This window comes from Mesoplodon mirus, assembly GCF_964341445.2.
Source record: "Mesoplodon mirus genome assembly, chromosome: 3".
NCBI classification, from domain to species: domain Eukaryota; kingdom Metazoa; phylum Chordata; class Mammalia; order Artiodactyla; family Ziphiidae; genus Mesoplodon; species Mesoplodon mirus.
Window position 1 is genome coordinate 158,634,072 of NC_138978.1, and position 27,969 is coordinate 158,662,040.

Here is a 27,969-nt window from a genome sequence, read left to right on the forward strand (position 1 = left end):
TTAATGATGTAATTCCTTTAACTGGGTTCTGACTTACGTGGATTTCTGTTAAGGAAAAGATTCTCAGATAATAATCCGGATGCTTAAGCATCCCAGTCCCCTCCCCCTCTCCCAAGGCACCTCCCCAGCAGGCCAGACGTGCTTGTGCTCTTTTGTGATGCAGTCTGGCGATGGGGTGAGGAGGTTAGCGGGAAACTGCAGCAGCCTGGATTTACACCAGAAAGAGCAGAGCTAATGAGAAGAAGTGGGCTGGAGGGGAAAGTTTTGCAGAAGATTAGAGAGGGGAGATTTGGGAGGCAGTCCACAGACAGACAAAAAGTCACCAGAGGGGCAGAGAGCTAGAGAGTCACGGAAATAGATTTCAGTACATAGTGAAGTAGGTTTATGAATGAGATGCCTCTGGGATTCTTTATTCAGTAAAAATTTAAATTGCTTGTCAGTGAATGTTTGGTGATTCTTTTAATATGCCTCTGGACTGAAGCTGAAGTCAATTCTGGGTTCTACAGCCATTAGAAAGAATTTAGTGGCAGCAAGATCATTAGCAAGAATAGGAAGAAATTGGATAGAGTTGTTTTCAGTTAAAGTAATTCCCAAGGCTACAAGCACTGCCACTGAATTTTTAAAATGGAAAAACACAGCTAAAGTACAATTTGTGATAAAAGAGTACAGCTTCCCTACTTATAAAAAATAGTCATGACTTGACGTTCACTGCGGATCTCATGAAGAAAGGTCCCAGAGGGCGAGGAGAGAGCTCGTTCACATGAGTCTATGAGGGGCGAGGAGGGCTCTCGTGCTCTTTCTCTCTCTCCTGCCAAGTCTGTACCTCTTCTCACAAGAGATTCATTCACATAAAACAAAAGATCATTTCCAGTGGCTATGAATCGCCAAGTTAGATTCCCCTTAGAGACTAAAGTGTGTTCTGACAGCGACAAAGAATAGCTCTTTACGAATAATGTGTCTGGGTGAGTGGGGGGAACAGTATATTCGAGGACACTTCAATGGTGGGCAGCACAGGAAATAAGAACACACCATCTTCCACAACCTGGTCGGTTTGAACGAGACTATTTTAGTAACACATTCTGCTCAATTTGTCTGTAGGAGATGGTAGCTGTTCTTATTATTTATCTTTCGGGAAGGATTCATAAGGGCATTTGAGTGGTTCAGTTCAACTCAAAGTGTGCAGTATCGCAATTGTGAGGTAGGCTCTGTAGTGCGAGCCTGAGGACACAGAGCTGATGGGTAAGTGGTCCTCAGTGACCCTCACCCACCATCTATATGTAAGCTACTTAAACGTAGATTACAATAGTGAACGTTCTCCAGGGTCCATTTTGCTTCCTCAACAGGGATGTACAGTAGCAAAAAAGAACTGCTGAATCATTTCACACCTGTTGGAATGGCTATCATCAAAAAGACAAGAGATAAGAAGTGTTGGCAAGGATTTGGAGAAAAGGGGACCCTCCTGCACTGTTGGTGGGATTGTAAACTGATGCGGTCACTATGGAAAGCAGTATGGAGGTTCCTCAAAAAATTAAAAAGAGAACTACAATATATATGATCCAGCAATCCCGCTTCAGGGTATACATCCGAAAAAGATGGTATCAGGATCTCGAAGAGAAATCTGCACTCCCATGCTCACTGCAGCATTATTAACAAGAGCCAAGGTATAGAAACAACCTAAATGTCCATTGATGCAGTAATGGATAAAGAAAATGTGGTACATATAGCCAATGAAATAGTATTCAGCCATGAGAAAGAAGGAATCCTGCCATTTGTGACAATATGGATGGATCTTGAGAGCATTGTGATAAGTAAAATAAGTCAGAGAAAGACAAATACTGTATATCACTTACATATGGAATCTAAAAAAGTTGAACTCATAGAAACAGAGAGTAGAATAGTGGTTGTCAGCAACTAGAGGGTGAGGGAATATAAGAAGATGCTGGTCAAAGAGTACAAACTTCCAGTTATAAGATGAGTAAGTTCTGGGGATGTAATGTACAGCATGGTGACTATAGACAACAATACTGCATTATATACTTGAAAGTTGCTAACGAAATGATCTTAAATGTTCTTACTGCGTGCACACACACACACACAAACACACACACAAAAGATAATTATGTGACGTGATGGAAGTGTTAACTAACCTTATTGTGATAATCATTTTGCAATGTATATGTATATCAAATCGTCACTTTGTACACCTTCAATTATACCTTCTATGTCAATTACATGTAAATAAAGCTGGAAATAGTAAAAATAAATAAATAAATAAAATAAAATAACTGCTATAACTTCTAAGCCTTTCAATGACTTATATCAGACATTTTCAACACATAGAAAAGTATGAAAGGCCCACACCATTCTATACAAACAGGCCAAAGGAGAATTTGGGAGGACAGTTCACACAGAGACACAGAACAGCCACAGTTCCTTAGCACATCTTCTGTACCGTTTTCTTTCAGCTACCTTTCTAAGATACTGCTTGCACCCAAAGGCCTGAGTTAGGTAAAATCTCGAGAGTTCAAAGATCTTAAAGTATAATGCATGACCTGGACACATTCCAAAGTTTCTTTTACTTGGTGTGAAGAGGCTTTTAACCTGATCAAGGCCAGTGGGTGATAAGGTTCCCCACTGCTCCTGCAGGATCTGGTAGAGGTACACCCAAGGTCTGGGTGTACAAAGTATCTGCCAGACCAGAAGGGCAAGGATTGCAAGCTCACCCCTTTTACACCACCACCATATCAGTTTCCAGAAACAGCTGACATCACCGTTTGAGGCACCTGTTTCCCATGGATCAAGCCATGTCACCCACTCTTAGGTGTGGGTTTCAAGCCTTGAAATCCTTTTGACCTCCCCTCAACTGGGGAGGGCCTAGAAATGATTCACTTGTCTCCTTCAGGAAGCTCTATGGGTAGACGTGGCCTTGGGCAGGTCTGACAGTCTACTCCCTACATAGCAGCCAGAGTAAGCCTTCACATTAAAACCAAAGTCAGACTACATTACTCCCCCACTCCCAAAACCCTCTCCTGGCTTCTATTACATTTAGAATAGAATCCAGAGCCCACATTTGAGCTTCGGGGCAACACACAGTCTAACCCAGCAGTCCCCAACCTTTTTGGCACCAGGGACCGGTTTCGTGGAAGACAATTTTTCCACGGACTGGGGAGGTGGGGGGAGGGTGGGGGGATGGTGCAGGCGGTAATGCCAGCGCAGCGATGGGGGAGCGGCAGATGAAGCTTCGCTCGCTAGCCTGCCACTCACCTCGTGCTGTGCAGCCCAGTACCGGTCTGCTGCCCAGAGGGTGGGGACCCCTGGTCTAACCCCAGGCTGCCTCTCTGAGTTCATCACCCACCACTCTCCCCACCTGAGGGCCTCAGACTTTTCCTGGGAACCACCAGCTGCCCCCTCTCGGGGATCTGGCCCTGGTGTTCCTCTGCCTAAAACACTATTCCTGGGTGTTCTCCTGGCCTGCTCCTTCCTTCAGGTCTCTGCTCAAAAATGTCAACTGCTCAGGCAGACCTTCTCTGACCTATGAATCTAAAATAGCCACCGTGGGGCTTCCCTGGTGGCACAGTGGTTAAGAATCCACCTGCCAATGCAGGGGACACGGGTTCGAGCCCTGGTCCAGGAAGATGCCACATGTCGCGGAGCAACCAAGCCCATGCGCCACAACTACTGAGCCCACATGCCACAACTACTGAAGCCTGTGTGCCTAAAGCCCGTGCTCCGCAACAAGAGACGCCACACAATGAGAAGCCCGCACACCGCAACGAAGAGTAGCCCCTACTCACCGCAACTGAAGAAAGCCCACGTGCAGCAATGAAAACTCAACACAGCCCAGGGGGAAAAAAAAAGCCACTGCATCACTCTCTCTTGCTTTTGTTATTTTTCTCATTGTGCTCATCCCCATCTGATAGTGTATTATATGTCTTTCTGTTTACTGCCTGGGTCACTCCCTAGAATGTGAACAAAATGAGGGCAGCCATTGTCTTTTTACCTGTTACATCCCTAGTAAAAGCCAGTTTCTAGCAATTGCTCAATAAATATTTCTTGAATGAATAACTGTGATTTTCAGAGTTTTATCTGAGCTAAAAGCATATTGCTTTTCATTTTAGTGCTTGGCAACTGAACAACTGCATTAGAAGAAACAAGACAAGGAACAAAGGAGGAAAGGCATGGTCAAAACTCAAGACCTAAACACTTTTAAATAAAGAGACATTTCTGGAGTGAAAGAATGCAATGGGAAGTAAAAGATTAATGAATAAATATTGTGTTGAACAGCTGACACAATAAAGGCCAAAATGCTGGGTGCAACATTAAAAATAAAATCCTATTTCATATATAATTTGATCGTTTCTCCTTTGGTTATAGATCAAAATCAACAGTGACATTTACACAGTGAAGCATGGGTACCTGTAGCTAGAAGGGAATTTAAAGGCAATTTAGCTTGCCTTGAATGTGGTTTTCAAAATGGAAATGCAACATAATGCAAATACAGATTTGTACCAGTTTGGCTTTGTTTTACAATCTGAAAAAAATTCATTAGTTTCACAGATTGGTATTTTAGCACCATGCTTTTTCACGTCACCCTTAATCTTTTACCTTCAGGTCTTAATAGCCACGTACATAGCTTCTGAAAACATATTTTAAATGAAAATGTAAATATCCACTTACATTATAACTTAAGCATGGACTATTACTTTTAAGGAAGTGAGCTGCATATACTTGTCCCTCTCTCCACCAGTTTCCTTTCCCAGCAATGGCCCTTTTATCTAGGAAAATTTAATTAATATATTGTAATAACCTATAATAGAAAAGAATCTGAAAAATATATATAGGTATAACTGAATCACTTTGCTGTACACATGAAACTAACACAATATTGTAAATCAACTATACTTCAATAAAAACTTTAATTATGCAACCTTTATAAACCAAAGACCATCTTTATTCATTGTTTAAAACTGAATTATTAATTATATGTTAGTAGAATATTATTTATGCATATATTTAATACAACAGCCACGAGACTATTATCCCTTTGTTATCCTTTAGAATTTGACTTTCTATAAGTTGTGACTTTCTCTTGCTCTTTTAGAGTCTGGCTGGACCAACACAGTATAGCTATGTTAAGTCAACAACAAAATCACACTCTGAAAGTGACCAGGTTAGAGTCATCAACCTGGGAAAAGTCATCAACCTGGGAAACTAAATGTTCCCTTTTGTCTAAATTTTGTTTAAAACTATGTCCTATCATACATTTTATTACCCTTTTCAAAAATAGAACTAACATATCCCACTACTACTTCTAACAAAACTTTACAACAGAAAGTCAGCAACACAAATCTCACACTGACCAGCAACTACACTGTACCAATTCAAGCGTCGCTGCATGAAAGATAAACTAATAACCAGCCAGCCAAGATGGAAGCAGGGATAGTTAACACCCACACTTCCAGCTTTCTTGCCTTCTACTCATGGTAATGCTTTGAAGCTACAGAAGATACTGGGGATAATTCTCTCTAAATTTTTAGAAGAAAAAAATTATAAAGCAATCAACACTTGGTCAACTTGGGACCATAAAGATGTTATTTGTTGACCACTACCACCACCATCATTTTTCTTAAAAAAACTCATCAAAACAGTATCATATATAGTCTTTCCAATGGCCCTGTGGCTTGAGAGAAACTGAGACCACAGTGTCCTGTGAACTGTCCACAGTCCGGGAAGCAGGTAAAGTAGAACCTTTTAACATGAGCGCTCAACACTCTCCAACCGAAGTTCAACACTCACTCCCAAAATGTGGAACTGAAGATGACAGAGATCGCCTTGTAGCAGCCAATCAGCAGCAGCATCCAACCACACCCAAGATCTCCAGCCACTGAGTCAAGGGCTTCTCTATAAACTGGGCTTCCTGGGCCACATCATTTGTTTTGTTTGTTTTAATAAAACCTTAAGCCGTATGTAGCCCACTGTGCGCTCTAAGATAGTTACTTCTGCAAAGAATTACTTACGGTAGAAAATGTGAGAAATGAGAGACTGAGAGTCAAGTCACAAAGGATTAAGGTGGCTCGATTTCGAATTAGTAATCTGTCAAGCCCCACATGACCTCTCCTCTTTATGCTATGAAATGAACAGCAAGACAAGGCTCATTAGCTAAAAATAAACCTCATAGAGGGAATTATATCATAGTTATTTCCTATCTTTCGATTTATTCTCAATCTTCAGTGACCAATTGGGTGCAGGGCTGAAGACAGGCAGAATGAAACCGAACTGTTTAACTAGTGTACCAGGAGTTAGGAAAGTGAGCAATTTCTTCAGAGCCCTGGAGTTCAATGTGATGATTCACGGTGAAGTGGGCACTGAGAAGCATGAGACAGAAGAACTTTGCTATCAGCAATAATTCCTAACGAGGGAAAGTGCTACACGTGTTGATATTTCCAGTGGCAACAGGTATATGAAAATACAGAACTTTCTTAATAAGCCAGCATCTTGACCACATTGCTTTTCATATTTTATAACCTATGCAGGTGGTAACTTTAAGTTAAAAAGGACTTGAAGATAAAATAGCATGGCATAGTGGCTGAAGGTACAGATTTGGGGACCATGCTGATAGGTTCCTATTGGAATCTACCTCATAAGGTATTCTGAGGATTAAATGAATTAAGAAATAACAAAATGCTTGAAATAATGTCTGGCACATAAAGAGTACTAAATAAACTCCTTTAAGAAAGTTTTCTAGGTTATTCTTTCTTTCATAAACAGCATATTCATCTTAAACAGTAATGTTCATCATAGTATGTTTTTGAAAATAAAATTTATTTAATTTTTCAAAAAACTTCCTTTAGAAAAGAAGGTGCAGATATTTGGAAATATAACAGAAGTGCAAAGCACCGCCTAGAGATAATCATCACTCACCTTTCCTGGTAAATACCTAGAGGCTTGTTTTCAGTCTATGACATTCTATATATATGAGTTTCATAACCAGTTTTTCTCCATTTAACATCAGAGCATCTCAATACAATGAAACGAACAAATAGAAATACCCGAACAAGGAAATGAAGCATCAACTATAGTAAACTCTACTGTCTTCCTATCCCAAAGTCTAGAGAGTTTAGGATTAATTATTTGATACACTTAGGTTTTCATTTGGTCCAAGGAACTGCAAAGCCAGACAGAGCCAGACATGCAGATGAGTTCCCAGACTCTAAAACAGAGGTGCCCTTGACCTTACTCTGGCTCAGATGTAAGTTTCCCAGACCCTAGTCAACAGGCACTGGCTCAGAAGCAGGGTACAATAAGAGGGGGTGTTTTCCTACCAGTACTCAGTGATTGTTTCCCAGCAACAACAAAAAGAAATTCAGTGTAAAGCATGGCGCATCACATCTGTGTGCTCTTCCTTCAGAGCCCTGAAGTTCACTGTCATGGGATGACCCATGGCAGTGAAGATGGCACTGAGAGGACTGGGCCAGAGGACTGCCATCAGATCACAGGGCGAGGGCCAGGACCAAAGGGCCCCGCATGTATCAGGGCTCCAGCAATCAGTGCTTGATGGACAGACAGCCAGGCTGAGAAAGGAAGAGGTAGGTGATCCTCGGCTTTGTTCTTCCATTAGATTGAAAGTCCCTGGAACAGAGGAACTGTATCTTGTATATTTTTAAAAATCCCTTTCTATACCTAACAGAATGCCTTCCTTGCTTCCCCTTCATAAAGCACACATTTGTTCACTTAAGTTCTGAAACCAGACACAGCCGAGTTCCCTAGGTTAACGTATTACCTGTGTAAACTTAGGGAAGTTGCTTAACTTCTCACCATTTCCACCCCCTCACCTATAAGTGGGCATAACAGCCCCCGGTAAATAACAGATATCATTAATATCAGTTCATTGTTATTGAATAACTTACATATCAGATATTATGTTATGTTAGGTAAGAGTGGTGTATGATTAAATTAAAAGCATTATCTTCAAGGAGCTCAGAGTCAATGATCATGAACTAATAACGATTTACTGAAGAGTGGCTAGATCTCTCTCTAGAAGGGAAATGCCTTTATTTTCCCATCACATTTCACTCTTCTCTCTACCCCAAATGCAGGCCTACATTAATTTTTCCCATTACCCATGGTACCCAAGGATATTCTGTGCCAACAGACACTCAATGTAGCACTTTGTTACATATTTTCAAGTTTCTATTTCTTGCTGAATATTTCCCGTGCATAAATGGTGTCTTTTCTAAAATAAGGTAAATTCTTTGAGGCAGGTCACTTGATTTTGTTTCCTGTGTATCTACCACCCACGAGCACACAGGGTCTGTTTATAAACACTGATTCAATTGGAGCCATTCTAACCTTGTAACTGGTCTATCAACAACCACTGAATGAGGATTATTACTTTAGGAGTACTTAATTGGATGAAGCAATTTTCCTCACTGTTTAGAATGTGTTATCAGAAACACAATTAAACTGTGACACCGATTTATGATCACAAACTACTCAACTGGAAATATTTCACAGCTGAAAGCTCAGGAAGGCCTGGTGGGTGAATGAATGCTAGACCTACTTCTGCTCTGTCCCATGGGGATGGACCTGCTAATCCTATCTCCTACTCTGTCCCAATCCTCCCCTCTAAAATCTGGGCAAAGATTCAGGGCTCACGTGCCACAACTTCCTACATGCCTCTCAAGGCAGTAACTTGTCTTTCTTATTTCACCAGATGTGAAGAATTTACACGTGACATGTGATGCATATAAAATCAACTTTGGAGACATCATCAGTGTGCAATAATAAATAACTGTCACGTTCTGATCCCTGCATGGGACAAATACCACACCGTCATACTTTGTCTTGGCTGGTTCTATGATGCTTTAATGATAATACAGTCTCAACATGTATGCAAGACCATGTACTGGCATTAGTATTTCAAGGTCTGTAATTATCTAACCTGAGGTGAGGCTGATCATTTAAATAGCTTAAGGAATTAGCATCGAATCTCCTACACTATCTGTCCAGTGTTTTCTAAATGCTCGGCCAGGGCTTCCCTCGTGGCACGGTGGTTAAGAATCTGCCTGCCAATGCAGTGGACACGGGTTCAAACCCTGCTCTGGGAAGATCCCACATGCAGCGCAGCAACTAAGCCCGTGCACCACAACTACTGAAGCCCTTGCACCTAGAGCCCGTGCTCCGCAACAAGAGAAGCCACTAGAATGAGAAGCCCGCGCACAGCAACGAAGGGTAGCCCCCGCTCGCCGCAACTAGAGAAAGCCCGTGCGCTGCAATGAAGACCCAATGCAGCCAAAAATAAATAAAATAATTAAAAAAAAAAATGCTCGGCCGATTTCCAGGTTACATAATATGATTCCTATACTGTCTGTGTGAGCTTTTTGGTGTTTTGAAAAGAAAATTACAGTGTAAACTTTCCAAATATTAAAATACTTGCCCTAATATGAAATTTTCTAAAGTTATTTCCCCACTGGTTTGGTAAAGCTTCCCAGTCTCCCCTTGACATGCCTGATGCAAAATGTACCTCTGAGCTTTTTCACTATCTCTCAGCCTGAAACTCCTGCCACACTTCTGTTCCTTCGTCTGTTTTTCATCTTTTAAGACTCAGCTGAGGCCTTAATCATCCTCTTTTTTTTTTAACATCTTTACTGGAGTATAATTGCAATCGTCCTCTTTATGAGTCTTTTCCTACTCCTAAGAGGCCCTTTTGCATTATCATCATAGGACACTGACATTTTTTGTTGAGATGCCCATCTGTTGCATCATTATCAGTTCCTAAAAGAAAGGGACCATATTTAATCCATCTTTATAGCCTCAGCGCCTCGCACCATGTCTAAGCCACATGAGATACTAAGCGCTCCGTGGACTGGACAAACTGCTAGGTTTTAAATGAAACCAACAAGCACCACTGATCAGACTCTATCTACCTGGACAAACAAGACTATCAGTTCAATCCCTGTTGCCCTGGGGCTATTTCCAGTGATAGACAGAGCTCTCTCCTGTGGGACAGAGTTCACATTACCCTGAAAGCACAACTGAAGGCCTTCAGAAGGTGGGAACATAAAATTGTATTTATCAAAATAAATGGCTGTATTAATGATAAATGTTAGCCACAAAAGAGTTAAATCACACAGGAAAATACAAAAAAAGAAATTAAGAATCACCTGAACCTCCACAATAGAGAGCTTGCCATTGTTAAAGCTTTGGTAAACAGCCTTCCAAACACTTCTTTTATGAACTTGCACAGAATTTTACATATATTTTAAACATATAAAATTTACAAACAAGATATGTTGTGTAAAACCCTTTACCGACATGTTATAGACCTCTTTCCATCTCAATAAATAGAGTACCTTAATCCTTAATGGCTGCATTCGATATATGTTTCATCAGTGAGAAAGACCCTTGAGCATAGCATAGCCGTTTGCATGCTTGTCCAGTTATCTCCTTATGATAAATTCCTAGAAGTGGGGCTGCTGGGGCAAAGGCTGAGCTCATTTAAATTTTACATATTATATATTACCATTTGGTGCCCCAGAAAAATTGTTGTGGTTTGACATTCCCAGTTACAGCATGAGACAGATGCCTGTTCCTGCCAATTTGAGTGGTGACAAATGTTTTGTTTTGCTTTGGGTTTTGGTGTGGTTTGTTTGATTGCTAAGAAGTTGAATATCTTTCTGTATGTTTACTGGCCTTTTTAATTTTTTCTTTTTTGATTGCCTGGTCACAAACTTCGTCCATTTTTCAATTGGAGTTATTAGTTCTTTCCTTATAGATTTTAAGGAAATTTTTTAAAGATTTTAGTCTTTTTATACTAGTCATTTTAACCCTATTTGTGTTACAGATATTAATCTCACTCACTTTGACATTTGTCTTTTAACTCAGTTCGTGGCGGGTGGTGTGTTTGTTGCCATGCAGAGATTTAAACATTTTATGTAGTCAACTATTTCTTTTAGGGCGTTGGGTTTTGTGGCATTATGAAGACATTTTGCAACCTAAGATTATAAAAACATCCATTTTTTATAGTACTTTTATGGTTTCATATTTTACAGTTCAACCTTTAGATTCATCTGGAAAACTCTAGTATGAAGGGATGAGTTAGAAATTCAATTTTTAATATTATACTTATGAATATAAGTTCATATAAATTCTATAAAATGATTCATATTTTAAAGAATAAAATAGAGTTGAACATGAATAAAGAATAAAACATCAATTGAAATAGTATCTAATTGGTGCAGCTTTTTACTTCAGTTAGCTATGAATGCATTTATCCAGTTACAATCTGTGTCTGTTGCCTCTTGGCCTCTCCACAGTGCTTCACAAAGAAGTGTCCTTCCTTCTAGAAACATCCTCACTGTACATGATAAACCCAAGACTAGGAAAATGCTGATCACACCATATACAAAAATACAACACACACATAGATTAATGTTTGATAAATGAAAATATGTTTGCTAACTTTTATGTTGGTACTATTTTTTAAACCACACTTTTATAGTGATAAGGCATAATATTATATTCACCACTCTTAAATCATATACTTTGGTCTTTTGATTTAAAGACACATACACACTCACATTTTACACAGAACATAAGCTGGTCTAGGTCAAAACAGAGAAAGAACAAATCATAGGGACACAAATATTCTAAAATACAAAATAAAGAGCTAAGTATTACGTAGCTCTTTATTTTGTATTATGTAGACAATCAATAAACTTTTAAAGTTTGGAGAATGCCACATCTGCAATAGACTGGTTATGCTTTTCCCCCAGCAGAGTCAAGGGAAACTAGGGCCAGATGATGATAGTGATAATAAATGGGCTTGGGACTTCCCTGGTGGTGCAGTGGTTAAGAATCTGCCTGCCAATGCAGGGGACATGGGTAAGAGCCCTGGTCCGGGAAGATCCCACATGCCACTGAGCAACTAAGCCCGTGTGACACAACTACCCAAGCCCGCATGCCTAAAGCCTATGCTCTGCAACAAGAGAAGCCACCACAATGAGAAGCCCGAGCACGGCAAGGAAGAGTAGCCCCTGCTCGTCGCAATCAGAGAAAGCCCGCTTGCAGCAACAAAGACCCAACGCAGCCAAAAATAAAATAAATAAAAAATAAATACATTAAAAAAAAAAAAAAGAATCTGCCTGCCAATTCAGGGGACTAAGGTTGGAGCCCTGGCCTGGGAAGATCCCACATACCGCGGAGCAAGTAAGCCTGTGCGCCACGACTACTGAGCCTGTGCTCTAGAGCCCGTGAGCCACAACTACTGAGCCTGCATGCCACAACTACGGAAGCCCGCATGCCTAGAGCCCATGCTCCACAACAAGAGAAGCCACCACAATGAGAAGCCTGTGCACCGCAACAAAGAGTAGCCCCCGCTCACCGCAACTAGAGAAAGCCCGTGTGCAGCAACAAAGACCCAATGCATCCAGATATAAATAAATAAATAAATAAATAAACTTATAAAATGCTAAAAATGAATGAATGAATAAATAAATAAATAAATAAATGGGCTTCACTCAGTGCATATCATGTGGCAGGTCCTAATCTAAGGGCTTTCCATTCATTGATACGTTGAAGTCCTCTGAAGGCAGTAAGTACTAATACTGTATTCTGCATACTACACAGATGGGGAAACTGAGGCAAGGAGAGCCTCAGTCATTTGTCAAGACTACATGTTAGTGAGTAGCCGAGGCAGGCTTTGAAACCCATTAGTCAGATTCCAGGCCTGTGCATTCACCGTGAGAGTGAACTTCAGGTCCACTGAAAATAGCCCTAACTACCACATTAGTCTTGCAACATCCTCATGTAAAAAAAAAAAAAAAAAAAAAAAAAGCTGAGGCTGAACTCGGGCAACCAGTTAACAATTGCTTCATAAAGACTCTTGAGAAAAAGTGGGTTCGGATTTTTTTTAAAATTATTTATTTATTATTTTTGGCTGTGTTGGGTCTTTGTTGCTGTGTGTGGGCTTTCTCTAGTTGTCTAGGTGTGTGGGCTTCAGTAGTTGTGGCTCGCGGGCTCTAGAGCTCAAGCTCAGTGGTTGTGGTGCATGGGCTTAGCTGCTCCACAGCATGGGGCATCTTCCCGGACCAGGGCACGAACCTGTGTCCCCTGCATTGGCAGTGGGTTCGGATTTAATGACAAAGACAGATATCTTATTCCTGAGAGTGGAATCATCCTTCGTCAAGAGTCTGCATCCTTAATTCTAGGCATAGTCCCACTTTTTTAGTTAAGTGAACTGGCAGGGCTCTTCAGTTTCCTTTTGTATCAAGTGGGGATTATAACTGCTCATGAAAAGGCCTTATAAACTGTAAAGTGTGAGTCTGTGCTTTTGATGCCAGCTAACAATTCAGGGGCAAAGGAAACAGCCACACTTAAGGCTCCAGGTGCAGAAGGTAGGTACTGCGCATCTTTGTAGAGAGCTGGGGCCTAAATGAGGTCTAAGCACCAGACAGGTATGGCCAGGTGTGCACTGCAGGTGGCTGCTACCAGGTAGGTGCTGCTAGGTAAGTGCTACCTGGCAGGTGCTGATGGCAAAACAGGTCCTTTCTGCCACATCAGCCAGGATTCCAGGAAGAGGACATTGTTTTGAATTTCTGAATTCTTTGACGTCATTCAGGAGAAAATAACTCTGAGAAGAAGTGCTATGGGTACAGAAACCCTCCCACCTTCTCTCTTGTGGCTGAGTCACTTTTTTAGAACTTCCCCCAGCAGAGAACAAGCCTTGCCCACAGCTCCAGTCCTCTGTGCTTTCCGCTGGATGGTACCAGGACACCGGGAAGCACCCAGCAGCATCTCTGTTGCCTTCTCCAGGGCCAAATTCAGTCTTATTTTCTGCCTGAGGAAGGGTTCCAGGCAGCTACAGAGAAGACCAGGCACCTAGAGGGGCAAGGGAGCAATTGAAGGAAACCCTCAAGACATAAAACTGAAGTGACACCACCGAGGGCCCTGCCAGCACGTCCCCATCAATGGCATCTGAGAACTCGGAGGGTCCCTCATCTTGCAGTCAGGCTGCCTGGTAGCAATAAGTGACAGATGGGCCTACTTTTCGGCTTACCTCTGTATATAATATTAAAAGAACAGGCTCATGGTACCGTTGGCAAGGGAAGGAAAAACAGCACTTGGATTTTTCTTTCTTTAAATATATAAAGTATCGTGCATTTCGAGACTTTCTGTCATAGAAAATTTTTCCAAACAGAAATTCAGACTGACTCTACCTCAGCTAGATTAAATCCTGCATCACGTGGCATTCCAGTGCGGTCTGTTTTGAGGTGGGCAAGGGGCCAAAGTGAAGAGGCTGGGCCAGTCTACTCCTATTTACAACTCACGCTCAACTGCTAATTACACCTGACATCTTTCTAAGTGCTTTCCGTGGTTTGATCCTCCACACAACTCTGAGTGGTGGATACCATTATTATCTCTATACTGTAGACAAGGAAACTCAGGCACTGATGAGGTTCCTTGTCAAAGACAACACAGGAAGTGGGGAAGCTGGAAGAAACCCAGCTGGTAGGAGGGAACTCACAATCACTGCCTTACGTGCTCACGGTTTGGGCCTGTCTCCTCTTTCCTGTCAAAGTGATAAGCGCCTATCAGAATGGCCCAGGAACGATCTAAAAGCAGAAAATGAAACTAAGATACTGTGAGACCTTCTCTGAGTCAGACGCTGGCCTAAGCACTTTCCCTTCGGAAGTGTGAGATGGAAACTCAGGGCCAAGGTGGGCTGACTTCTATCATTTCATTAGCCCCATGTGCACTAAAAGCCTTGAAGACCTTTCGGAGGCTCAGCTCAGGACCTTGTGGAATCTTCAAAGACTAAACCCAGGGCCAGGTTCCTCACTCATCTTGACTTAAATATTTTTCAGCTTTTGTGACTGTGACCCAGCTCTATCACACACCCATCAAACACTTCTCTTTTAAGGTTCTTTACCAACTCACTGAAAAAAAAAGGGGGAGGGGGCAGGGGAGGGGAAGATGTCCTCTTTGACCTTTGGGAAATAACTTCAGAAGTCAAAAGAAGCTTCTGGAGGCCAGCAGGAAAGCTACAGGGGGGGCAGCTAAAGACTACCACCAATTAGCATTGAGAGGTGAGCACGTCAGAGTGTGGTCTACCTCATCTGCCAGGCTGGCTCCCAATCTCTGCCTCGCTCGTTGTCCTGTACGCTTCACCTGCACGCACCTCCCACCTGCAGAGTCAAAGCACAAAATGAGGGCTGCTGCTTCAGCCCAACCCCTTTCCTCTTCGATTCAATAATAAGTAAACTCCAACACTGAAACGTGAAAGGGAAGGAAACTGTCAACACCAACACTACCTTCCAGTGACGTAAACTAGTACTATCCAATAGAAACATAACATGAGCTATGTAAGTACTGGAAACATGCCCAGCAGCGACATTAAATAAGTAAAAAGAAACCAGGGAAATTAATTTTGATAATATATTTTATTTAACTCAATATATCCAAAAGAGTATCCTTTCAACATGTAACCAATAGAAAATGAGTGAGCTATTTTATACTTTTTTACCATAGTAAGTCCTCAAAATCGCGTGTGTAATTCACACTTACGGCACATCTCAATTAGGATTAGCCTTATTTCACATGCTTAATAGTCACACGTGGCCAGCGGCTACTGTACTGGATGGCAGAGAGTTCAACATTATGCTCTCGGCTACTATCTCACAAACACAGATTAATTCATCTTTAATCTTCACTTTACACAACCAGCAATTATTACAGGAAGAAACAGTGAATTATTACGTTGCTTCCAACTGCTTTGAATTTCTGTATAAATCTATTTTCTCATTTAATCTTCACCATAACCTGTAAAGTTGGTCCCTATAGTATTTTTTTTTCCTATAGTATTTTATTTTATTTTTTATTTTTATTTATTTATTTTTTTTTTGCGGTACGCAGGCCTCTCACTGTTGTGGCCTCTCCCTCTCACTGCTGTGGCCTCTCCTGTTGCGGAGCACAGGCTCCGGAGGCGCAGGCTCAGCGGCCATGGCTCACAGGCCCAGCCGCTCCGCGGCATGTGGGATCTTCCCAGACCGGGGCACGAACCCGTGTCCCCTGCATCGGCAGGCGGATTCTCAAGCACTGCGCCACCAGGGAAGCCCTCCTATAGTATTTTAGATGGGTAACAGATTGGCATAACACCAACACACACACACACACACACACACACACACCCGTTATATGTTCTCAACTTACGTAGCCAAGGACCAGATCAGAACTGAAGCCACACAGCAATATAGAGCCCAAGTGAAAGAAAGCGGCCAAATTCTTGCTTTACCGCTGCTCTTTTACACACCACCATTCCAGAAGAATTGACTCTAATAATCTAAGCACTTCCACTTAAGGGGACACGTACAAACAAGAGGACCGTCTTGGTCCTTAGTCAGTCAAGGCCACCTCATCATAGGGGAGCTGGCATGGTCAGGCCCCGGCTCCTGGAAGCCTGTGTCCTCTCAAGGTCAAACAGTCCCTTCCTCCAGGGGCTTTTTGCAGCTCATAAGACAGAGGACACACACACACACAAATAATGAGATTAAATATATAAGCAATACATAAGTATGTAAAAATGTACTCTGGGATGGCAGGAAAGAGATTCTTTCTGAAGTTATTAGGAAAGCTTTATGCAAGTTTGGAAAAAGAGCAGGATTTAAAGAGATGAAAGCAGGAGAAACGGCTCATGCCAAGCAGAAGTCACGGTGTATTTGACCTGGAGGACACAGGCGTACAAAGTGGTCACAGGGTGAGCCGTCCCTCTGGCTGAAGAACAGGGAAACATGAGGGACAGAGAACGAAACAAGGCTGCCAAGGTGGGTAAGAGGGTAAGAGCCATCGTCAGAGGTCTTGAATATTCACTAAGGATTTAGGATTTTACTGTCTAAGAACTGAGTGCAGGAGAATTAACATCGACAAAGGAGTACTTTAGAAAAACTTGCTACCATCTGCAAGGGTGCAAAAAAATTGAGAGTTAAAAACAAAAGCAAAGAAGCAAACAAACGACAAAGAGAGCTAATGGAGCATCAGTTCAGAGGACACTGTGTTATCCTGGGTTCTGGACTATAACAGCCTGAACTATGCTGGTGGTAGGAAAAGTGATGCTAGGAGAGAGTGAAATTCACAGGTCTGGGAACTGGGAGAGACAAATGCCTCAAGTTTAAAGCCTTTGCAAGAGTAAAGCCTACATTACTGGAAGAATGATGGTGACCTTCACGCAAATAGGAAAGTCAATATAACTGAAGAGTTTCCCCCCTTGGGGATGGGCTGCAGAAGAGATAATGATCTCAGGTTTGATATGAAAATTTCCCTAATAAGGCCTGAATCTGTTCTGTGCACCTACTTTAATAGTCTAAGTGAATGATGGTTGAAAGAAATCCAATAAGCACCTGGCTTTTCTTAGAACTTGCCTTACTAGTTCCTGCTAACTTGAGCCTGTTGGTCACTTACTTTATGCAAGCTGGTCTTGGCAATCTGCTCAGTTGTCCTCTGAATGACCTCAGCAGATATGCTGATCACTCTTCACATCTGCCCTAACCACTGAGGAAAGGAAAATTCCAATCTGGAGATGGAGCTTTCTGGCCCGGCTTTTACTTCTGAAAGGGCCACAGAAATGAGACACAACTTTAGATCTGAAACTTTTTATGCTCCTATACTTAAAGTAGAAAGAAAGTCTATAGGTGAACGTCAGTGATGAAGTTCCTTGTCAATGATCTCCTGAAATCTATGAAATCTAGGAGTCAAGATGCCCAATTGTCAGTTAATCCTCAATGGTGGAATATTCTATAGCAATTCTGTCCCACACATTTTGAGTGGTGTGTCTCTGATACCTAGCATGGCCCTGTGGGGCTCCTGGGCACAAAGCCTTTCTGTTTCCCCCATTTCTTTGATTACAGGAAGGAGCCTTTGTTCAGCCTCCATGACCTTCCCTGAGTCCCAGTGGGCAGATTCAAGCAGTTGTTAATTAGGGAAGAGAGGGGATGCGAGACCAGGGAGAAGCAAACAGTCAAGAGAAACAACAGTGCAGCCTTGGGGCAAGGTCCTGGTTCCCCATCAAGGGATACAAACAACAATATCTTTGAGCTGTTTTGCAAATACTGAAACCCCCTCCAGGTGGGAGAAGTTAATGATGGTACACTACCCACAAGCATGTAGACCCCAGACCAATTGGAACCTGAAGGTTGATGATGCTGACTCCTACTTACCTCACCACCAACCCATCAGAAGAATGTCCACTAGCTCATCATGCCCTCTTTGAACCATTACAATAAAACTTCTCACTATCCTCTCCAAGTGGGGACACAAAGTTTTTCGAGGCAGGAGCCCGCTGTGTCCCCCTTTGCCTGGCAAAGTAATAAAGCTATCCTTTTCTACTTCACCCAAAAATATGTCTCTGACATTCAATTCAGCACCGGTGTACAGGGAAGCTGAGCTTTCGGCATCATCTCCTAAATAACCAAAATATCACAGAGACCAAAATGCTTCACATAAATGGAAATTCCTATTTGTAAAAACACACTGCTTATCAACGCTCCCCAGCATGGCCTTAGAAGCTATGAAATTAAATTAACACTTTTAGGAAAAGGATCGAATGTGTGTGTGTACACACACTCAGAGACATATACTTCAGAGCTGTCCCCAAATATGCCACCTTTCACAGACTTGGTCAACCCTTCAACAACATGTGGTAATAACATCTTTCAAGCATTAAGCTTTTAAAAAGTGAATGAGGCCATTTTATTTGGTGGAAAATAGAGGCGTGATTTAGAAAGCAGAATATAACTGTCCAGGTTGGAATACAATCCAGTCATGAGTTCTCATTGCCTCTGTCAATGGGTGTGGTAACCCATCTCCAAAGACAGCTCCCAACAATCCTCCCCTCCCTATAGCACAGACTCAACAGATGGAGAGCCTTTGTGCTCCCTTGACTCTGGGTTGGTCTTGTGACTTGCTTTGCTCAACAGAACATGGGACAAATAACATTCTTGCACTTTCAAACCCAGGTCTTAAGAGGGCTGGAAGCTTCTACTTCCTCTCTTGGAAGCTAGCTGCCACATGAAAATTTGACTACCCAGATGGAAAGAGAGGTCTGAAGCCATCATGGTCAGTCGAGCCCAGCTGAGTTCCCAGCTGAATGCAGCTGCATGGCTGAGCCCAGGCAAAAAAAAAAAAAAAAAAAAAAAACAGCAGATGAACCCTAGCCACCCCACAGAATTGGGAAAAATAATAAATCAGTGCTGCTAAGTTTGGAGTCCTTTGCTATGTGATAATAGATCACTGAAACAATGGGTGACAAAAGATATCAAATGGCTAAAAGTGAGCCAGATCTACCATTCATCTGTGACCACCTGTGATTCTATTGGGATTTTTGTAGACTTCTGCTTGCAAACTAATTCAAGTGAAGAAACAGATAGGACCTTCTCTTGTCATATTCAAACTCTAGCATTCAGTAACATCTAGGATACTGGTACTGATGTTCACAATGGATTCTGACAATTCTACTCCCAGAACCCTGTAGGGCTAGGAAAACTCTCCCTGACTGGTACATGAAGCTCTCTCCCTCCCTGTATTCCTGCTTTATCTAACACAATGCCACAAACCTGCAAATGCTGATGTAAGAAAGAGTAACAAGATGATGAATGCTGGAGTGAACGGAACTTCAGTGTGAGTACCAGGAGGATGAAGAGAAGCTGGCAGAGGCCTTGAGTGCACTTTATGGCATGGAGCCACACAGACAGCAATGACTGGGCAGGCATGGGGTAGACTGAAATATTAGCCACAATTCTTGACCCTTCTCTACATCCATACCCTTGCCATGAATGTGCTGTGGTCAGATGGACTTCTCTGCCCCTTGTCTTTGAGCCTGTTCATGGGACTTGATTTGACTAGTAAAACGTGGGTGCAAGTGACAGTGTGCCAGGTCTAAGCCTAAAGCTTAAGAGGCATCATGTGTATCACTTGTACTTTTACCCTTTTGCAAAAGAAGAGCGTAGCCCCCTTGGCTCACTGGTCCCAGGAGGAAGCTGAGAGACACGGAGCAGAGCCACTCCAGCTCCCCAAGCAACTCGTGATCAAGAAAGACAGGATTATTGCTGAACGCCACTAAGATCCTGAGGGTGTCTATTACCCAGCAATAGTTGACTAATACAAGGCTCCTTTATTAGATGCTAGCATTTGCAAACTACACATGGTACTTTATTTTTTATTTTTTATTTTTTTTGCGGTACGCGGGCCTCTCTCTGTTGTGGCCTCTCCCGTTGAGGAGCACAGGCTCCGGACGCGCAGGCCCAGCAGCCATGGCTCACGGGTCCAGCCGCTTCGCGGCATGTGGGATCTTCCCGAATCAGGGCACGAACCCGTGTCCCCTGCATCGGCAGGCGGACCCTCTACCACTGCGCCACGAGGGAAGCCCCACATGGTACTTTAGAACAACAGAAAGTTTTCTTAGCTATAAAAGTTGTAACCACATTAGCAAATGAATGGTTAGATGGTCTCATTGACAAGCAAAATATTAATACAATATACTGACTATCACTAAATTTTTGCTCTTACAAATCTAAGGTTACCTTTCTACAGATTGTAATTTGGTATTCCACATTCTCCATAATTTAACCCTAACTTAGTTTTGTACCCAATTCCCTCTCACTTATATTTTATATTACATTCGAACTGGATTACTTGTAATTCTTGAATATGGGTCACATCACGTCTAGCCTTTCCTCATCTAGTTCCTTCCTACACCCTTCATCCGACAGGTTTAGATTCTCCAGTCCTTTAGGGTCAGGGTCAGCTGTCACCTCTATAAGAAATCTGCTCTGATCCCACCTTTCAAGGCAGTCTCTCAACCCTCTGACTCTTATCAGGATGTGTATGTCTTTTCCTTCTCTGGTATTTGGCTTATTCTGCCTCCTAACACTTCTTCATTCTCTTACGAAGTCCTAGAAAGCAAGGTTTATCTCTGTATCCTCCATGGCATTTAGCAAAGGGTCTGACACATCGTGTACTGGCCAGTGAATACCTTTTCACATTAAAGACTGAGTGATGGGGCTTTCCTGGTGGCACAGTGGTTAAGAGTCCGCCTGCCGATGCAGGGGACGCGGGTTCGTGCCCCGGTCCGGGAAGATCCCACATGCCGCGGGGCGGCTGGGCCCGTGAGCCATGGCCACTGAGCCTGCGCGTCTGGAGCCTGTGCCCCTCAACGGGAGAGACCACAACGGTGAGAGGCCCGTGTACCGCAAAAAAAAAAAAAAAAAAAGACTGAGTGACGGATGGGAGGCAGGAGGAAATGACATTGAGAAGAAATGTGGACTTTGGCGCCTGAGACATCTGATTCTATCACTTAGTAGCTGAGTAACTTTGGATCAGTTAGTCACACTGTGCTCCAGCTTCCAAATCTGTAAAATTAAGATGGCACAGGTTTCACAGGATTGTTGCGAAAATTCAACATAAAAATGAATGTAAATGCTTCTCGGTGTCTGACATATGGTGAAGGCTCCATAAGTGGTAGCTCTCATTACAAAAATGACAATGACACAGACCTCACATAGAAGTTAATTTAAAGAAATCCCTGATATGAGATTATTTCCTCTTAAAAGTTAAGTGTTTGAGAGTAACAGTGATGACTCTAGCTCCTATTAGCTGTTTTCCCAGAAGGTGTGGTTTCAAAGAGCTGGATTCTACTTTATTAAGATGCTCATATGTCACTCTTCTCCACATTTCTTGTTTCTATTGGTAGTGACCACTAGAAGCAAATTTGTTCCAGGCAACAAATACATCTCCTTAAAACAAACCAAAATGAAATCTTCCTCCCTCCATATACATGAGTCCACTTGTAACAGAGCATTACCCCTTCCACGTTGTTCCCAATTCTTCCCCAGGGGAAGAAACAACCATTGCAACGGATCAAAAGCTAGAGATTGAAACGCAGTAGAATTCCTTGACAGAGACTGAAGAGTGCCACTTGACTTGTTTACATGTAAACATCATTGCAATGAGGTTCTTAATCGAATAAGAGATGTAGAGGTGCTTTTATGAATAGAAGTACCAGAAAATGTCAAGTCTTGGGTATTATTGTTAAAGTAATTCAGCAAAAACTGCTTCATCTGCCTGGACTAACTGGAATTTTGTACAAACCCATAGCCACCCTGCATCAGGGTAATCACTGATCTTCCAAAGGACAAACTCAAGATTAGGCAAACTCAAAAGGCTGTAAGTGGCCAGGCATGGAACGCCAGTGAGTGAACGGGGCCTGATGTGCGTTCACGGGGAGGGCTCAGCCGTGTACTGGAGGCCATACTCTGACTGAACCGGCAACTGCTACCCCATTCCACCAACTGTTGCCTCAGGGAATGGAAAATCAGTGTTGTCAGACCTTCTCAAGAAATTTGGGGTTTTGTGTGAAACATCCTGATTTTTAAAGGCCGCCTTGCTTTTTTATTTTAAAATTCTCTGGGGGCCAAAGAAAATATATTTGTAAACCAGATGTGGCCATGGGTTGGCAGTTTGTGACCTCTGCACTAGATAGTCTCAAATCACTATGAATCATCACAGGACGGTTAAAAGACGAGTTCTAAGTTCACTGTAATTGTGTTTTTGAAACCGAGAATTTCTAATTCACAGAAAGAGTAATTCCTTATAAACTTATAATAAAAATCCAAAAAACACGTCATTCCCTCCATTATAAATCCTTGCCTGCTTTTGGACCTCCATGTGTTCAGTCCTACAGTTCTGGACCAGGACACCCTGTGGCCACTGTCCCATGCACCTGTTTATGTCCTACTAGTTCTTCAAAGCTTGATTTAAATGTGAGCTCTACATAAAACCTCCATGATCCTCCTCAAAGTCTTCTAGATATAAATTATGATGAAAACTGCCCAATGTAAAAGGTCTGCCTTGATTTTTATCATCTCTCATCAGCCCCCCATCACCCCTGCACCCCGTCCCGCCCCCCAGCAAACAGAACACAGGAACACTGCAATTGTTCACATGAAAGGCCTGGATGGAGGGGCCAAGGATGAAATTCAACTGCACTTACCACCAAACACGTCTCCATTCTGGTAGTTCTTCCCTTTCTGGGCTTCCTCTTCATTTTGAACAGTGGCAACATGCTTCGCAGAGGCACAGCCCATAGTCTCATTCGGTCAGCTTCAGCCGGGCTGAACTGCAAAGCATCTCTACAGGCACGGGGACATTTTTTTCTCTTTAGACACAAGGAAAATCCACCTTCTGGCTGAGTCGGTCAAAATGTGCGCACCTGCAAGAAGAGAGCGCTAGATCAGAATGTGGGACATGAAGCCAGTCAGTGTCTCAGTCTCCGTGGTGATTCCCGCCCGACCCCACTGGACTGGGGTGCGACCAGGCGCTGAAGAAGGAAATGCAGCACGGGTCACTCTCATCTGACCCCCGCTTGAAAAGCAAGGTCAGAAGGCCTGCGCCCTACACAACATGTGGCTGGACTTTTTTTTTTTTTTAATCTTTATTGGGATATAATTGCTTTACAATGTTGTGTTAGTTTCTGCTGTATGACAAAGTGAATCAGCTATATGTATACACATATCCCCATATCCCCTCCCTCTTGCGTCTCCCTCCCACCCTCCTTATCCCACCCCTCTAGGTGGTCACAAAGCACCGAGCTGATCTCCCTGTGCGATGCAGCTGCTTCCCACTAGCTATCTATTTGACATTTGGTAGTGTATATATGTCCATGCCACTCTCTCACTTCGTCCCAGCTTAACCTTCCCCCACCCGTGTCCTCAAGTCCATTCTCTATGTCTGCATCTTTATTCCTGTCCTGCCCCTAAGTTCATTAGTACCGTTTTTTTTAGATTCCATATATGTGCGTTAGCATACGGTATTTGTTTTTCTCTTTCTGACTTACTTCACTGTATGACAGACTCTAGGTCCATCCACCTCATTACAAATAACTCAATCTCATTCATTTTTATGGCTAATATTCCATTGTATGTACGTGCCACATCTTCTTTATCCATTCATCTGTCAATGGACATTTAGGTTGCTTCCATGTCCTGGCTACTGTAAATAGTGTTGCAATGAAGACTGTGGTACATCTTTTTTTTTTTTTTTTTACTTGTTTGTTTCTTTTATATACATTTATTTTATTTTTGGCTGCGTTGGGTCTTCGTTGCTGCACACGGGCTTCCTCTAGTTGTAGCGAGCGGGGGCTACTCTTCGTTGCAGTGCATGGACTTCTCATCATGGTGGCTTCTCTTGTTCTGGAGCACGGGTTCTAGGCGTGCAGACTTCAGCAGTTGTGGCACGTGGGTTCAGTAGTTGTGGCTCATGGGCTCTAGAGCTCAGGCTCAGTAGTTGTGGTGCATGGGCCTGGTTGCTCCACGGCATGTGGGATCTTCCCGGACCGGGGCTCGAACCTATGTCCCCTGCATTGGCAGGCAGATTCTTAACCACTGTGCCACCAGGGAAGCCCCATCTATCTTTTTGACTTATGGTTTTCTCAGGGTATATGCCCAGTAGTGGGACTGCTGGGTCATATGGTAATTCTATTTTTAGTTTTTTAAGGAACATCCATACTGTTCTCCATAGTGGCTGTATCAGTTTACATTCCCACCAACAGTGCAGGAGGGTTTCCTTTTCTCCACACCCTCTCCAGCATTTGTTTCTAGATTTTTTGATGATGGCCATTCTGACTGGTGTGAGGTGATACCTCATTGTAATCTTGCTTTGCATTTCTCTAATGATTAGTGATGTTGAGCATCTTTTCATGTGTTTGTTGGCAATCTGTATGTCTACTTTGGAGAAATGTCTATTTAGGTCTTCTGCCCATTTTTGGATTGGGTTGTTTGTTTTCTTGATATTGAGCTGCATGAGCTACTTGTATATTTTGGAGATTAATCCTTTGTCAGTTGCTTTGTTTGCAAATATTTTCTCCCATTCTGAGGGTTGTCTTTCCGTCTTGTTTATGGTTTCCTTTGCTGTGCAAAAGATTTTGTTTCATTAGGTCCCATTTGTTTATTTTTCATTTTATTTCCATTCCTCTAGGAGGTGGGTCAAAAAGGATCTTGCTGTGATTTATGTCTTAGAGTGTTCTGTGGCTGGACTTTTTTTTTTTTAACATCTTTATTGGAGTATAATTGCTTTACAATGGTGTGTTAGTTTCTGCTTTATAACAAAGTGAATCAGCTATACATATACATATATCCCCATATCTCCTCCCTCTTGCGTCTCCCTCCCTCCCACCCTCCCTATCCCACTCCTCTAGGTGGTCACAAAGCACCGAACTGATCTCCCTGTGCTATGCAGCTGCTTCCCACTAGCTATTGATTTTACATTTAGTAGTGTATATATGTCCGTGCCACTCTCTCACTTTGTCCCAGCTTACCCTTCCCCCTCCCCCTGTCCTCAAGTCCATTCTCTAGTAGATCTGCATCTTTATTCCTGTCCTGCCCCTAGGTTCTTCAGAACCTTTTTTTTTTTTTTTTAGGTTCCATATATATGTGTTAGCATACGGTATTTGTTTTTCTCTTGCTTACTTACTTCACTCTGTATGACAGACTCTAGGTGTGGCTGGACTTTTTGAGGAGCTAAAAAATTTCTATTTATTTATTCAAATAAATATTTGAGCACTCCTACTTGCCACACACAAACTTAATAGGCTATATAGGTTTGCTAATGTTCTGGAATCTCAAAAAGCCTCAGAGAGAGGAAAGCACATTGTTGAGATCCATCGAGTTCCAGAGGCTGGGAAAAGTCCTCCAACCTCCTCATCCTGTCCTGCACACAGGCCAGCTCTTCCTAGCTCCTCAGATTTTGCCAGGAGGAGGTGGGTTGGAACATGGGCTAGCATTTCCAGTGGGTTCCATAAATCATTCAATACTTTATTTTACTTGACGCGATACTGTCTGGGAAGGAAGGAGATGGGGGAAAGGACTTAAATGTACTTTTTGTCAATTTTCTGCTTAGTTAGCTGAATGCTTTAAGGACTGAGCAGATATAGGAATATGAAGGGAAGAAAACGAGGTGGTCGTCCACCTCTTTCAGAGCCTTTAAGCCTCTGTTTGACCTCTACTAAAGGCTGCAAGAGCATTTATGGATAAACCACAAAGGAGACAATCCCCTAGTTAACTGCAGTGAATTTACCTTCCCCTGCCCCACTCAAGGTCACTATCCAAATTCTCAAGGTTTGTCGTGCTCAGCTTGCTCATTTTTATTTATTTTATTTTTTCATCATCCTTATCAAGCCGTTCCAGTCTTGTAGGTGTTTACTTTGAAACATCTACCCATGCCTTCATCTCCATCCATCCCACTGTAACACAGGCCCTTACCCCTCACACCCATGGCAGAGCAAAAGAAGCTGCCAAGCCACCCTCTTAATCTTCATCAGCACCCATATTCCACTACTCTCCTCTCCACTTTAGGAACAACTGATGTTTCTCAGTGTCAAGAACAGTGCTACCCAGGGCTTCCCTGGTGGCGCAGTGGTTGAGAGTCCGCCTGCCGATGCAGGGGACACGGGTTCGTGCCCCGGTCTGGGAAGATCCCACATGCCGCAGAGCGGCTGGGCCCATGAGCCACGGCCGCTGAGCCTGCGCGTCCGGAGCCTGTGCTCCGCAACAGGAGAGGCCGCAACAGTGAGAGGCCCGCATACCGCAAAAAAAAAAAAAAAAAAAAAAGAACAGTGCTAACCAAAGGCAGCTGCAAGTTTTCTCTTCCAACAAAATTGGTGCCCCTAAGCCCTCCTTCCTAGAGCACTGACAACATCTATGGACATAGAAATTCTACCATTTAAACCACCTAATCTCAGCAAAGGGAAATTTTCAAATTAGCCCAATACTAAAAGATAATTCTAAATCAATCTAATAAGTGAACTTAGATAACACAGGTAATGATCTTAAATCAAGCCAAGCAAATACAAATTTCAACATCAACTCAATGGCTATAATACTAACCATGTCTTTGTATAGTTCTCCAGACTAGTTTCTATCACTGGTTATATAAAATCATTAACAGAAAGTATAGGGTTAGTTGGTAAAGTTTTACAAACAAGGATGATATTTTTTCCTAGTTAATGTTTATCAGTTTCTCAACACTATTAGGTAACCTCATGTTAACACATTTTCCCCTTTTTAAAGCTATATGGAAAACACACACACAACTATTCTGATGATAGTTAGCAGCAATGTCATTAAAGCTACAGTATTTCCACTGATGGTCTACTCATATTGGTCTATAGAGCTCCCGGGCCAGATGGGGGGAGATGTGCTGACTTTTTTTTTTAACCTACACAATACAGTGTATTAAGTGCCATGATAAATGATTCACAGGAATCTATGGCAATGTAGAATTCAAGGAAGCAGATTAAATGATGATTGGGAAAAGGCAGGAATTAAAAGAAGTGATATTCTGTAGGGTCTTAACGTTTGGTAGAAACTTGCCAGGCTGAAAGGACAGTACCATCATCCAGATGTAAAGAACTGCCTGACCTAAGACACTGGAACTTAGAAGTGCGAGGCGGATGTCTGTGTGTGTGTGTGTGTGTGTGTGTGTGTGTGTGTGTTCAGAGGGGTCAAGGTCAGGGCGGGGCAGGGAAGAGGACTGCACTGCTGATGCTTGTGAGGCCCTGGAGGAGGCCTTGCTAACTTTATCCAACTTTAAAGATAAACTATAAAACCTCCTAAGATATAGGAAGTCCATTTGATCCAAATTTGAGCACACTTTGAGAGACATTAAATTAGTAGTGCTGAAATCCACTCTGTCGACCTACTACAGTTTTTAAAGGAACAGCACTGAAATATGAGACAAGTAGGATAGGAGACAGGAATCAGTTCTAAAGGCAGAAGGGAAAAAACTCCTCTGTAAGCAGGTGGCTGCTAAGGGTTGTTGTTGCTGCTGCTTGGCCCATGTCCCTCCTTCCCTTTCAGCATCACCACGTAAGGTGACAGGTGTGGGCTCCCAGAATGAATTCCTTACTTTTCAAAAAGGAATGTGGGA

The 27,969-nt window shown here is 42.6% G+C and overlaps 1 protein-coding gene across 1 annotated transcript in view; it reads right to left on the reverse strand.

The window, feature by feature from the left end:
• The window catches only part of LOC309799397 (uncharacterized protein C1orf21), a 237,823-nt gene that overhangs the window by 130,427 nt on the left and 79,427 nt on the right, over nt 1-27,969 (reverse strand). The window contains exon 2 of the mRNA XM_082612458.1: nt 23,039-23,257. Within this exon, the coding sequence (XP_082468584.1) occupies nt 23,039-23,132 (94 nt within the window). The 5' untranslated portion in view covers nt 23,133-23,257. The remainder of the gene's footprint in view (nt 1-23,038; nt 23,258-27,969) is intronic.